Source organism: Thermobia domestica, chromosome 2 (assembly GCF_964235325.1).
Source record: "Thermobia domestica chromosome 2, izTheDome1.hap1.1, whole genome shotgun sequence".
Taxonomy (NCBI): Eukaryota; Metazoa; Arthropoda; class Insecta; order Zygentoma; family Lepismatidae; genus Thermobia; species Thermobia domestica.
The window spans coordinates 136,525,773-136,541,240 of NC_137455.1; the positions used below are offsets into that span (position 1 = coordinate 136,525,773).

Sequence of the window (15,468 nt, forward strand, 5' to 3'; positions counted from 1 at the left end):
TGGGAAACATTTTACTAAAGAGACTTCGACAGAAAGTTCAACATGTAAATATTGCAAGGTTAAAATAAAATAAAGAACAAAGGTAACACAAACGTGTTATGGAAACACTTAAAAGCACAGCAACCTACTATATCAGTGAATCCTAAAAAAAGTTTTAACGGATTTTAGATATTCAATTTTATCATCACAATTTCAGATGCAGGTTTGTATACGAATCAAGATCTGAGATTCGAATTTCGGATCCAGATCCGAGATCCGGATCCAGGTCCGAGATCCGAATTTCGGATCCAAATCCGAGACCCGGATCCGAGATCCGGATCTAGGTCCGGATCCGGCAAGATCCGGATCCGGATCTCACTGGATCCGGGATATCCGGATCCGAAAATTTTTGGCCATCCCTAATGTTGGATATACCCAGCCCACATCAACAACTGCCCTTCGCTTTATCTTCATTCGCATTCAACTAACAGTGTCAGGGCCAATTGAACACAGACCTCCACAAAAGCGACAGAACTTTCTTGGTTACCTAAGCAAAGACTCACTGAAGATATTGGAAACACAGACCTTGACACAGTTACTGCTTCTAATCCCCAACAAAATTATCAACTCTTCTTAACTCTACGAAAGAAGTACTATAAATTACCATTATACACTTACGAAACTCGGAGGTACAACAGCGCGTATGTCTGGTGAAATTGAGGAAGCATCCTGGTAAAAATTTTGCTCAGGACTCCCAGCCATTACATTTAAACCTAGAACCTAACAATTCTGAAACAAAAATGATAACGAAATGCCTACGCTGACACTTTTAACATTTACTAACAGAGGACTAGGTAGACTGCACTCAAATATTGAATATAACATGCAAGACCTTATTTATGATTTTATACTACTATCCTATTATAAAATATTATAATACTAACAAACTAACCTATTATATGCATCTACAGGAACAGGATATTCATGATTTGTCATCGTGTGAAACGTTTACTGAAAGAAACTTCCTTTCGTACTCCAAGTCAGTCAAATCCGAATTGATTTTACTGACTTCTTTAAAATATGGCTTTCTATTACGTTGCTATCTTCTTTCTTGTCTATTTATAGGTACTTTTTGAGAGAGTTTCCAACCAGTTGTAACTATATAGGAGGGCCATCCAGAAAGTAAAGAACGATTGGGCATCGCGCGGGTCGCAAACCCTCCACAATTGCGATCAAGTTTGCGACAGTTAGCTCCTCCCTTCACCTCAATGTGAGCTGAGTCTCAATGTTGTGCGGTCACGCTACTTGTTTTTGCAGCGATTCAAAATGGCGGCGCCAATCGAAAATCCCGCCAAATGTGAAGTACACAATGTCACTCGTTTTCTAGTAATTTTGTCTAACTTTAGAGATGAGTTTACAAATTTCAATATAATATCTCGTCATACTGAATTTGGACACCTCCCAAAAATATAAATTTTGGCGTAAGTGCCTGAGTTTTGAGGTATACTTAGAATATGACTAACCGCAAACTGAAACATATTAATAAGAATCAATACAGAGATTTATGAATCTAAATATATGATAAATAAATGCTTCATCCTATTATTATTCTCCTTGGTAAACTGATTCATGAACATCTAGTAAAAATGAACTAGCAAGAACCTAAAAACTCATTTTTTAAAACTTGCATATATATTGTAAGTTAAACAAGAAATATTGTATTCTTTTCATGTGAATCATTTTCTTCCTATGTATGATATACAATGCTAATCTGGTTATCTCTGATAGTTTTGTAAACAAGAAAATTAACGAAAAACTTGTTCTGCATGTGATATCAAATTTAAACATATTTAGTCACAATTATGACTTGCAGATAATCATCCTTTGGTCTTTGTTTTGTGTAACGTTTGTCAATGGGATTTTTCAGCGTTATTTCATCCTTAATTCACCAAAACTCTTGTGCGAAGTGTGTGTGAGGTATTCCCCCAAGGAACGTAGGGATTCCCTATAACCTGGCAAGTAATCCCTACGCTCCTTTACGGAATCCCCACACATCTTGCGGAGATTTGAAACATACATTTTTCAATCGAGCAGATATGACTTCGAGTCATGTTTTAAACCGCACTCTCTACGTTGCGTTGTCTTTGAATTACAGCCCTCTGAAGTTCATTTTCCAATGCTTTTGGCACCTTTTATCGCCGAAATTATCCCTCACAGACCAAAGTTTCATATGACGTTTTTTGCTGGTTTTAGTGTCGGAAATCCGCTCCCGAAATTTGCTCAAATAGTTTATTATCACCTTGTGTAGTGACTTTTCTTTTTTACGATCGATTTAATGTCTTAACTCCAGATTCTATCTTTTGTGTTTCTCCTGTAAGTACAGAAATGGAGAAATGGTAGAAATTTACTACTACTTTCGAATCAAATGCTGACCTCCATTGAGCTCCAATGTTACCTAGCAAATTAATATCCATACTCTTAAGTTGAATTTTCTAGAAGAGTTTTAGTGTATAATGACAAACATTTTGTCGAAGGTAAACTCACATATCATTCGATACAGCTTGTTAAACTCAACAACACGATACACAACAAGGTAAATCTCTTATGGAATAATCGACAAAAAACTCTTTTTTTTTTTTTTTTTTTTTTACGCGGAAAGTATGTCAATTGTCACCAACAAAAGCGGGCCCCAAAACACGCAAATCTATTAAAGTGAAACTAATGTTAAAATATACTCACGTTCAGCTTTTCATTACAATATTATGAATATACTACAATTAAAGAAATATAAGTATTGAAAACTATCATTTACTCTTAGACTTCAATTATGAATGCTTTTAATTAGTATTACCAGAGTTGTACGTATTTCTTGCAGATGTCTTGAAGAAGCAGGTTAATTTTTAATTTAGTTTCTGAACTTAGTGCAACTTACAAGTTCTAACAACTGAGTTTGACTGACTCTTAACTTTGACCTTCAGATATATAGTTGAATATGTAGCAATTCCTAATGAATATAAATTCGTATTTACAGTCTAATAAACAATGGAAGATAGCGGCAGGTTTTTTTCTGTAGTATAATAGAACCATGTTAAAATTTAACAATGACATTTGTTTCTATGGAATTGTATTAATCGTATTTCAGAGATGCAGCTTCCGTATCGAGTAAAGAACTCGATGGAGAGGCCCGACTCTCGTCTTGGCAGTGGAGAAGCGGACGAAGAAGAAGGAGAATTTGGTCACTACAATGGCTACCAGGGACCTTTACGAGAGGCAAGTGAGAATACATCTGATATGGACCAAACTCTTAGCAACGGAGTCAGCCAGGCCGAAACCAATGGAGATCCTGAGAACAGTACTAGTGCAGTGTCTTCTCGATTCTTTATATTCCTCCTCAGCTTCTTGTTTTGTTTGTCTATTTAAACAAAAGTGAACAAGAACAAAAACAACGTTTGGTTCGCGTAAATCTTTCTATTTCTTTTTCTTTTTTATTTCCTGGCCATTTCGCCTACAATTCATTACTACTATTAATACTATTATGACTAAACCTCTCTGCACTCGTTGGACCAATGTGAGGCCAGTGGTCATTATATACGTAGGCAAAACAAAAATGCCTACTCGTACGTATTTGTATGTATGTTGGAAGAGTGTTTATTGTGTATTCGTGTGACTCGGTGCTTGATAGTGTGCATGCTGGTCTGAGTCTGATTGATTATGAATTTATGTGTGTGTGTGTTTCATGTGATTAGGAACAAAGGTGTATTCATACGCCTATCGTTATTAGTACTATGGAAAAACTTGACTAAGACTATTGAACTTTTTCTTCCACTAAAAAAAGAAAATAGGATACCAAATAAAATAGTATCCTAAACTTGTTGCTTACAGGTGAATACGTATATTATGTCTACAGTGAACAAACCAACCAGAAAAGGAATCATACTCCTGTTGCTGTCAGCGAAGAATTTTACTCATTTAAGAGTACAAAATTTACTGTATTTTATTATGGTATTTACTGTAAAGATCACATTATTTCACTAGGGATGTGTGAAAGATTCTTACTAGAAGATTTCAATTTTCATCAGGAGTAACGATAATTTGAATTGAAAAGCCTGCAGTCACTATTAATTGCAATTGTCAAGTCTATCTGAAAGAAAATCCAAGTAATCAGAAGAAATTAAAATGCGTCATTCGTGGGGTCAAACATAAAATATGAAGCTCTTACATGGAAAGTTGACCTTATCTGCAAATCCCCAAAAGCACTTACAGTTAGTATTGACTTGGTGGAGAATTGAACCATAGTCATTGTTAGTGTATTCTGTTGCTAAAACAAATAGAATATTTTATCTACACTCTATATATAAACTACCTTTTTTTGCTTTTGCCAATAACTTCACAAGGATACTCCACCCTGAAGCTATTAATAACAACTTCTGTGACAGAAGTTTGACCAAGCAGACAAATTCTTTATAGAAGCAATCCACTTCTCCATGGATTTTCAAACTGTTACATGTACATTAGTTCAGCACAAAAACGGAAACATAAAATTTTATGTCTATTTTATTACTACGAAGCAGGACTGTATTTACACATTTGTCAACTTGGGCCATGGCCCGGGGTGACAAGTTTGGGGGCCGGTAAGTTTGCTCGAACTAGTTTTCTTCATCCATTGGTTTTGGAAATTTTAGAAATTTATAATACACCCACAAATGAATATTACATGAGATTTTTACATTTGTAAATACCCACGTAACAAGAATTAGTTTGGCTAGAAAGAGGAACATTAATTAACATTCTAGTTATGAGTTTATATTCGTGATTTCCCTTCATCCATTGTTTATATCGTATTCTTTGATCATAATTTTAAAACGTTACCATTGCTGATTAACTTCTAAATTACCTATAGTGTTCAACGCTCATCGACTCAGCTGCCAGAGCAAGAAATTTATAATTGTTTCAATGTTATGGTAAACTTGTGTTATGCTTGTGCTCTTGTCTTGGTAGTTTGAATATTATAACTCAGTATTTATTAACTTGCTGAAAACTAACAAGGAGCAATTGATAATTCTCAAGTACAAGTGTAACCAAGAAATTATATTTTCTCCTCTTCTACTTAAATGTTCACTATTCACGTCAACATCTCAATTTTTTACACCATTCTTATTAAGCAGCTCCCTTTCTTCTATAACTTTGAGATGTTCATGTATGTGTGTTTTGTTGTTAGATATCCAAATTCTGACAACTAAGCAAACTTCGGAGAGCATATGCAACTTCGTTCTCCTAGGACCGGCGCCCATGTTGAGGAAGCAGCATTTTATAATGGCCTGGTGCTGAAAAATGTTAAATACGACCCTCTTACGAAGGACGAAAAGCTGTAATAGAGTAACATAGTTATTTCATCATTTTCAAGTACCCTACAAAAATATACTAACACGAAGAACTAAAATTAATTTTTTTTTATCACAAATCTTCCCATTAAATGAATAGAAATCTTTGTTATAAATAAAAATAAATGTTCTAATATTATGTTCTAAGTATATTAGTTTCAACAATGAAAAAATAATGTGTTTGCCACATAATCGCATGTGAATATGCATATTTTACATTTTAATGTCACACATGCAGCAACAATGTAACTATTGTGATTTTTTGACATATCTTTTGAGTCATAAATGGTTATCAATAATTCTTAAATTGATTTTTGTAACCAATAAGGATAACCTTTCCTTTATCACTTTTCGCATGATCGTGTTTTCCATTTGACCGAATAAATGATCCAGAAAATTCTTTATCGATTCAATAATGTTATACAAAACCACTAATGCTCCAATGGTTTATTTAATTCTATTTAGTTCTAAGTTCAATTCGTAATAACTAATCTTAAAATTTTCACTGATGTTAGTTTTCCTTTCTTTTTGTAATTGAAACATACTGGTATTAGGAAACTATTTTAAATTATAGTTAAATGAAATATATATGTGGAAATATAACTAAGTAAAAACCATCTTTACAATTTCTAACAACTATAATTAAATAAGGCTGTGACAACAAAATATACAATAGAAATGAAGGTGTGGCCTAACAACGAATCAAACGGCACCGAGTAAATTGTGGAGGAAAAACGATTTGAAAAATCTCAGCTCATGCTGCATTCACTTAAGACGGATTATACGCATGTTCCGTTATTCTACTCAAGTATTTTGGAGTTTTGTAATGAAAAATACCCTGCGACACGGTAGAGGAAGAGCCAGTCTTGTTATTCCACTGAAAATATTACTTCACTCAGGTTTGTGCTTAACCCGTTGCTTGGTTACATGGTTCAAATAGTAATTTCAATATAGCTTATATTATGTTGATAAACAAGAATATTCTCATATCTAACAGTTGACACAATTTGCATAACTATGGTACGTATAGTCATTTATAAAGATCAGTTATTTATGTAGCATTCAAGACAAACTTCAAAATTTGGCAGATTGAAAAAAGTCGGACCGAAAATTAATTCTTAATTATCAATTGTTTTGTGTTCAAGCAATCTTTTATTTTAAAAAAAGAATTGTCAAACTTATACTTGAAATAATATTGATTCGTCGTATTTTTCTTGTGTGGATTTATGGGGGAAAGGAAAATAGTCTTTTGTAACTGTAGCTCTCTAAAATTATTATATTTTGAAATAAAATAATGAAAGTAGTATAACCTTATTTTGTTCTGCATTGTCATAAATAAATACCAAAAAATTAACATTTATTCATCTATAAAAACTACTGTCATTTTTATAGTTGAATTATGTTTCGTTATATTAAACAACGAAATATATTTCATTGGTAAGAACAAATCTAAATATACAAGGTATTGTTTGATATAAGTAATATCCATGGTATAAGTATAGAAGTATATTTACTAAATGCCATATGATAATACAAATTACATTTTTAAAAGCAGAATGTCAATAACAACATTCTCGAAATCTTGTAAATCATGTGTTTCTTGCATGATGTAAAATATCATCAGTGGCAAAGTGATCGAAAATATTGTAATGCGACTGCTAACACTGATAATTCTCGATCATACTAATTTCCATTATGTATCTGTCTTATGCGAAAAAATAGAATATTTATCCCAAGCGATACATATCGGATTTCTCAATAAGGGCTTAAGATTTTAATTATTTGTAAGTTTTTTTCTTTTATTCATACAGTGCTAAAAATTCACAATTATCATGTAAAACTATTGCGATTAGAAGTCATAGGTAACGATATGAAAAGTAACACATCATCATTGGAAAACTGTTTAGAAAGATTTTTGTGTTTTAAGAGTTCACACATAGTGTGGTTGCCACCAAATTCGAGTTTTATGAAGTTTCAACGAACTAAGTTTCTGAATGGAAGATGGATATTTAACAGGTCATTGCGTGACTTACGCAGGATCATTATCTTAAATTTAACGAGAAGAGCAAGAGCCTACTGTATGCATTTGCCAGCTATTGAATTTTACATATAATCGCAATTAGGTATTACTTTATACTAAAATTAAAATGTCAACAGTTTGCAAAATATATTACATTATTAAGTGAAATTTAAATCTCTGCTCGACATCAAATATTATCATCTAAATAGTATTGGTACTAAGGAAATGCATAACACGTTGAAGTGTGCAATGATGGTTAATTAATGTGGTTAAATTTGTAGATATAACTTTCATATAATTATTGCATTAATTTTGACCGAAATTAATACGGATAAATAAGTAAGAAAAACAAGTTTCTAAATAAACGTAAATACTTTAATTCATATATGGCAATGTACAGTAAACAACACTAAAAGATGAATTTATAAAATTTGAAAAATATTTGATATGCGGTTATTGTCATGTTACAAAGTAAAACTAAATGAAACTAAAAGTGTCACTTTAGTTTTGGTGCATGTATCTTATAGGAACCACAATTATAATATTGCTGAGAGTATAGACTTCCTTGTCTGCAAAAGTTATGTTGGCTTGGGATCCGAATGCCAGTACAAGGATTACATTTTGTAGGATAACTATTTAATAAAGATAAAACAATTGATGTGACCAATATATGATCCCGGTCAATGGAATGTACTCATTCAACCTCCACTTCCGCTCCTGGAAGACTTACAGAAAACCAGTCTTCAACAATGTAATAAGATAAGTTCGGAAATTTTCACTTCCTTGGTGTAATCGTGAAGTCAAACGTTCCTTAAGGCCCTTCTTTGACATGAGATCCAAAAAAGAATAGCAATGGGCAAAGTCAGGATCGTCATGTAACTATGGTACCATAGGGATGCCGTTTAAGTTCCGAAACATAGTCCTACATTAGATACATTAAACATGTTCCTGTAATCTAGACATATGGAATGTTCTATGAAAAAGTACAAATACTTCCCTCTGATATTTTCAATATCTATTCACGCTGTCAAACTGAGAAATGTGTGTCAGTGCGACTTACGACAGCTGTAGAAGAGATTGCTTCCCCTATTACTGCTGCAACCGGTGTACTTTCTCCTTTGTATAGCTTATGTAACAATTTTAAAATGTTTTATCCCATCAAATATGGACTTAGCAAGATATCACTGAGTCACCAATTGCTCTCCTGAGATCAACGTTGGTGGTCGACGTTACTCTTGGTAATGACACATCTTGTCTGTATACAGGTAGCGAACACACTTATGAATTTCCACTAATTGTTAAGCTTGACTGATTACTCTGTTTTTACAGCACTTTACAAGTTTCCGATTTAAGAAGTTGTTTAGCTAGCGTCAAACTATGGTTTAAAAAGTTATTATCATTAACCGCGAGATGACAATGCCAGTCTTTATTTAACGCTTCTTGAAAATGGTTTGTGCGTGATATATAAACTTTTTCGAACAGGTCTCACTTGTTTTATCTTTTGTCCGTTATTAACTCAAGTACAAATCTAACGAAAAAGAAGACGGTCAATATTTAGATTAATAAGAAAATGTTCTGTCAAAGCATTGATGGTACCAAAGAGAAAGAAAACGTTTTAAATATGCTACAATACATTTATAGACAAGGAAGTCTACATTTATGATGTTCCATAGATTAAAGCGGCGTGTTCCAAAATAACGCTGCATCACAAATTTGCAATATTTACGTAAACTAAACAAGTACAACGTTGACTCGATTAAGACAATATTGCTTATTAATATGTGTCAATCAGGGACGTCATTTGAGGCTTCAGGGGGTCGACATTTATAAAATTTTAATCCATAAGATAGTAATATATAAATGGAAACTCTGAAAATCTACTGACATCTACGGTTTCGCTCCCCTCCCCCCACAACAACGTATGAAATGACGCTGCTGTTGTCAATTGCTTATTTAAATATTGTACTCAAACGGCATGCTTGGACTTGATACTATTTGTGGCAGGAAGAGAAGATGCCTCATTATTATTATTATTATATATTCTCAACAACGATCATACATGACACGGACGTACATTATCGGAGAGTAGGGTTCGGTTGTTGGGGAAGAAAACCTAAATTGTATAACTGTTGAAAATTTTGAATAACCTCGTATGACTTTGTAAGACTTCAACTGAAAAAAAGTTTGGTATTTTGCAGAAATGTCATACTGAAAGAGTATATGTGGTTCATAACCAGACGACCACCACTTTTCACTATTTCAGCAAATATGAAATACTTTATTAGAATTAGATTTGTATTAGTTGAATACATTTGAATAGAGTATTTCAACCTTTATATTTTATATTTGATTGGAATATAGTTTAGTTTCTCGTGAATTTAGGCGATTCTCAATTTCTTATTTAGCCTACTTGTAAATTCTTAACAAATGGATATACCTTGAGATGCAGAACACAAAAACGAGAGAAATTTGGTGGTCTATAATAACCTGAACAGGAATTTATTTTTTCAATTTTAGTTATATGTTTGTGTGCTTAATTTTAATATTTCGATATCGTGATACCACATAGGAATAAAATGACATTGTAAAACCACTTCAAAACCATTGAATATATACTTGTGGACCTCGGTGTAATAATGATCTAACCAGAAATACAATTTAACAATAAGGAACACAGGCTTAAAAATTTCCATTTTTTTCTGAGCGTTATTTTATAGGATTTATATTTGGCATCTTTTACAGTACAACGAAACTCTCAACTTTTATAGCTTCAATAGTTTGCACTGGAAGCTGAGATTTATTTTGCAATGTGATTTTTTATTATATGTTGTGGATCTAGAAATGTGGAAGTTGGTTGATCAATATTGCACCCAGATTCACAATTTGTCAATGAATTGTTACATAATTTTGGATCTAACATCAATATTCCTTATTATTTTTAAAATATTTTGTCTACAACAAATTATGTTTTATCCTAAAAACCTGATTCAAATCTACAGATCATTAGCTCATAAATTTTGAAGAAAAATATTGATGAATTTAATAGATTAATGTTTTACCCAAATTAATATCAAGGTATATCTTATTGATTGGAAATAATAATAAAATAAAAATGGAAATTCTTCACCAAAGGAATAATGAACATAATACCTTCAAAATACAATAACCATAAAAATTCTATATTTCAGATAATTATGACTTAAGATTCAAACGCAAGTATTATGTGCCAAAACAAACTACTTCCATTTAAAAATATGAAAAAAATCAATACTATAATTATTGTTAAGAACTTATGAATATATTATATGATTTTTAAATAATGAAGAAACGCAATGAAGACAAAAACAATGTATTGTAAAGGATTTTATTCTTGCCAATTTGTACATAAAGATAGATACAAGTTTATATACATATAATTATTTGCCTAATACTGAACACAGGTGAATAAACAAATATTTCACCAGTCAAAAAAAAATGAAAATAAAATATCTGTAATTGTAAAAAGTCTAAAAAATACATACATGTGAGTACATATCTGTGAAAAAATATATTTGTACGTTTGTGTGTGTATGTACAGCATATGGTTGAATGAGAACTGATGAAGCAATTCAAATGATGCTCTGAGAATGTAAAATATTGTACATAAATTTAATGAATGTAGATGTTTGTTGAAATGCATGGTCTTTTTATTTTATTATACCACAAATTATCCACCAATATTTGTAGCATAAAAAAGTTTTCCTGAAACGTAAAATCCAAATTATGATGGCCTAACTAGAATTACGACTTTTAGTTGAACACATTGTTCTTTTAGAGGAAGTAAGAAAGAAATTCAGGAAGTAAATAGTGTGCCAAATGTTGCCTACAGATCGGAATAGACGAAATTTTCCTGCACCTTTTTCTTTGTTTTGAGATCATTATCACTTAATCACCAAAATCTGCTTCCAATCTCCTTGTTTCGAATTTATCTGCTTAGCACTGATTCCAATGATTCTAACAAAAGCTTGTACTCCATTTTAATTAAATTATTTTAGTTGAACAACAAACGAAACATCGTATACAAAGCATTGATACTTTCAATTCTTTTATATTAAATATCATTATACTTGATTCACAGCAGGTTTCTGCGTTTCAGTAGCTTCATTTCCGGTTTTGTTAGGGAGAAGCGGGACACTCCACCGAAATAAGACCTTCATGTTTTCTATTAGTATGATGATATACAATTAATTAAAAAGTAGGTGTTTGTCGAACTCAGTGGGAGAAATTGTCCACCACTGCGCCTCCTGAATGACGCCGTGTTTTTTTCTTCAAACTGTAACGGGTTCTGTGGCCATTTACTGCAAATGTTCATAAAGAATTTACGATCGTGCTTCTAATAGAAAGTGCCTACACTTGGATGCATTTCTAATTACGCTCTTAATATTTACCTGAGGACGTTGAGTCCGATGTTATTCTTTTAAATTATGCACGTCATCTAGAAAACTTATCTCGAATTTAGAATATAAATATGCCAATTTTGAGGCAATTTTCCTTGTTATTCCAAGGACGGATAGGTTTCAAAAACAGTTCTATTCAAATTAAAGTTCTTCAAATTAGGACTATAAAAAGAGCAATTGGAAACGTATCGAATCGTGAGAACCTTTACTGTGGTATAGGCGGAACCTCAAAGACCTCAAAATTATTCCATTGGATTCAGTATCTTCAAATTAGTAGAACTAGCGCAAATTTAACCACACCTGGACATTTTTTTTAACTAGTGGCATGATTATTAGTTCTTTGCAGCTTCACAATTTAAACAATTGAACTGAAGAAATTCCGGTACTTTACCTTTACACGGCAATTTAAGAAATAATTAATCAAAGCTGGTGGAGCTTTAATACTGTGAATCTTCGTCTGTAATTCAACAATCACTTTAGGCCCTTCGCAGACTATGCGACTTCGTGTGTCGAAAATGCGCGAGAGGCTGTGAGGTCGCGTCGCTAATATTCGACACACACCCACGACGCGACAGATTCTAGATTTTACTTTACGTGTCGCGGGAATGTGACACTTTTTTAGCCAGAAGAAGGGGACAATGCACTTTATATAGTTTGTATGCAATTGCCGTAATACTAAGCAATCTGTTATATTCTTTACCGACAAAGTGCAAGCAGATCTATAAGGAGTAAGTATGTAGCCTGGAGTTGGCAGTCCCACTTGAGCCGCGGACTAAATCCGGGACCTAGTCAGTATATTGCTAACTCCACCACTGACTACATGAGGTATTACTTTCATGCCTAGCGGTCTCTCGTTATAAATTTCATTATAGTGTGCTACGGAATATCTGGTCATTAGTGCTATTTTTAGAGTCTAATTTGAAATAGTAAAGTGAGGCGATAAACAATGTAGTTTTATGTTGCAATTTCCACCAAACAGATCATTGACTTGGTATCGAATTTTGCAAAAAGGAAAAAAAGAACCAAATGGCAACATCCACTGTACTTACCGATATGATTGTTCTCTTTCGATGGCATATCCATGCATCCACTATGGAATGCACAACACAATTTTTTTTCATGCTTCGTCTTTTCAATTCTGTTGCTATAGGAATCCCTGCTGGAGTTCCATAGACTAGGTTTTGCCTGAATTTCCGCAATGAAATCATCTGTATCGAAAGCTTCTATTGAGCTCATCTTTCAGAATAAATATCTAGTTTCTGAAAAGATAAATTGCAGCGCTGTCGCGTGTCTTCGTCAGACGAAGTCGCGTAGTATGCGAAGGTTTTAGCTTTCGCAGATGGCAGGTTCCCACGACAAGCGCGCAACAATGTCACGTTTGTCGTACTATAGTGTGCGAAGGTCCCGTGCCACATCCATTGTAACAAAGGAAATTCATTTTCCTGCGACAGAAAAAAATTGTCCTGCGTCTTCGATACACGAAGTCTCGTAGTCTGCGAATGCCCTTAAACTAACAAGTCAATAAATAAATAACAATAAATAAATAAAATAAGCAGTAAATAAGCGATACACATTAAACAACATATTTTCAGCTCGAAACTGTACAATACGTTTTGTCGAAAGCGAATATTTTTGTTTAGATTATATCCTACAAAATTATTTTGTATGCAAACGTTCAAACTTGCAACTTGGGGTTGATTTTACCCCTAGTGTTTGTGGGTAATAACCTCAAACAATACGGTTATTTATATATGTTGAAGGAAGTCACACATCAAGTATCGTTAAATTCGGGTGAGTTTTATGAGCGTTACTGTGGAATGGACGTACGGATAGATACACAAATGACAATCAACTTGAACGCTAGGAGCGCGTCGTTATTGCTTGCTTCAATTATAGATTATCAATTTAATTGAAGCATCTAAAGTGCGAAAAGCGTCAGATGTCAGGAGTTGGTTTGGCAACGATTGGGCGGCTATCCCAGCGCCAGACTGTTGGCGGTGATGTGTTGGACCTACCTTCGTACTACATGAGGAGTGAATTGTGCAGCCGGTAAAATTGTAAAATGAGAGATCTGTATTATTTCCAAGTAGGGAAAATTGTTGGCACTTGATTATGTGTTGCAAGAGTGACGAAAGTAGCAAGTATGTTGAGCGTATCGTGAGGGACCGTGTCCAAGATGATGATGAACTACAAAACTTACTGGAAAAACTTACTTGTACGAACTCAAGGAGCATCTCTGAGAGCTCGAATCGGCAAGTGCAGTCCGGCCGTTTCATGACGCAGACGTACGGAGCTGGGTTAAACGGCGAAACTCCTGATAAGGGACCCATTACGCTTTAGCATGACATCAATAGTGTCGCCAACATGGACTTATCATATAATATGGTCGAACAAGTCATCGCTCATCTTTTCTCAAACAACGGACTGTGTTTGTGAGGCGGATGACCACTGCTCAATCGTGAAACATAGTGTCGTTTCTGTGATACTGTGGGCCGCAATATCATAGTTTTAAGTGGATCCTATGGTGACACTTACTGGTCGCGTCACTGCCCAATTTGAAGGATCATGTGAACCCTACCCAGTAAAAATGGACTGTTTTTGTTCAATGCAATGGCTTTATGTCGCCCAATTTTGTTAAATTTTGACTGATGCCTGGTTCTACTTCAGCTTCGTGCACTGTGGATTAAAGCCTTAGAATGATAATCGTTAAATCAACCATTAAATAAGGAATCATTTTAGAAAGACATCATTGGTGTTGTGTTAGATACAGTTGCCAAACAACTACTTACACAAACACATTTTCTTTCTTATCAAACAGACATGATTCTTATTAGACGCGCACCCACAATTTTTGTGGGAAGCTGTCTGAAGTTTTTTTTTTTCTTATTGGGGTGGTGGTTCATTACGTCTGTACCCGAAAAGACGATAAGTGATTGTTAAATGCTGCTACCTACATTCTCACAAAATCAGATAGGACTAAATTATTTTTATAAGGAAAGAAAGAATACAAATGAGATGTAAAATCAAATCTTTAGGTTAAATCAATCATTTTTTTTTTTGTTTTTTGTTTAGCAAGTTCAGTTATGTTATGAAAGTGTACAAATGGGTGCGCTCCTGACTCTTATGAAGGATAATACGATGTGACATAAACAGGGGCGTCATTTAGGGGGGCAGGGAGGGACATTTGCCCCCCCTGAGTTTGAGATGTGTATAGTTTTTATCAATAGAATAGTAGTAAGTCAGTGAAAAACGCGAAATTTTACTTATATCAAGGGGTCTTGCCCCCCCCCCCCAAGCGAAATCTGAAATGACGCTACTGGACATAAAATGTGTATACCTGATTACAAGGGACGAAATATAATGTGCGACGAAGAGGATCATAATAAACAAAGGATCAGCAGGTGGCAGAGATTCTACTCGTATAAATGTTAGAAAAAGACAGAAGCTAACAAAACTATTTTCGTAATAAATGATGAAGAAATATAACATGTTGTTCTTTACTAGATAAAACTGTCAAGTATACTGCTTGAAGTTCTGCTTGTGCAAAACATGAAAACTAATACTAATTCTCAACATCAATTACTAACTATTTATGATATTGTTGGAAAGTAGAGATGCAAGGGCTCGGAAAAAAACCGGCTTTTTTGGAAAA

At 33.8% G+C, this 15,468-nt stretch overlaps 1 protein-coding gene across 2 annotated transcripts in view; it reads left to right on the plus strand.

Annotated features, from left to right (window-relative positions):
* LOC145675686 (lachesin-like) overlaps positions 1–10,855 on the plus strand; it is a 1,025,328-nt gene extending 1,014,473 nt beyond the window's left edge. For both annotated transcript variants that reach the window (XM_081746292.1, XM_081746281.1), the window contains exon 9: positions 3,122–10,855. In XM_081746292.1, coding sequence (XP_081602418.1) covers positions 3,122–3,399 — 278 coding nt within the window. In that variant the 3' untranslated portion in view covers positions 3,400–10,855. The remainder of the gene's footprint in view (positions 1–3,121) is intronic.
* Positions 10,856–15,468: the final 4,613 nt, after the last annotated feature.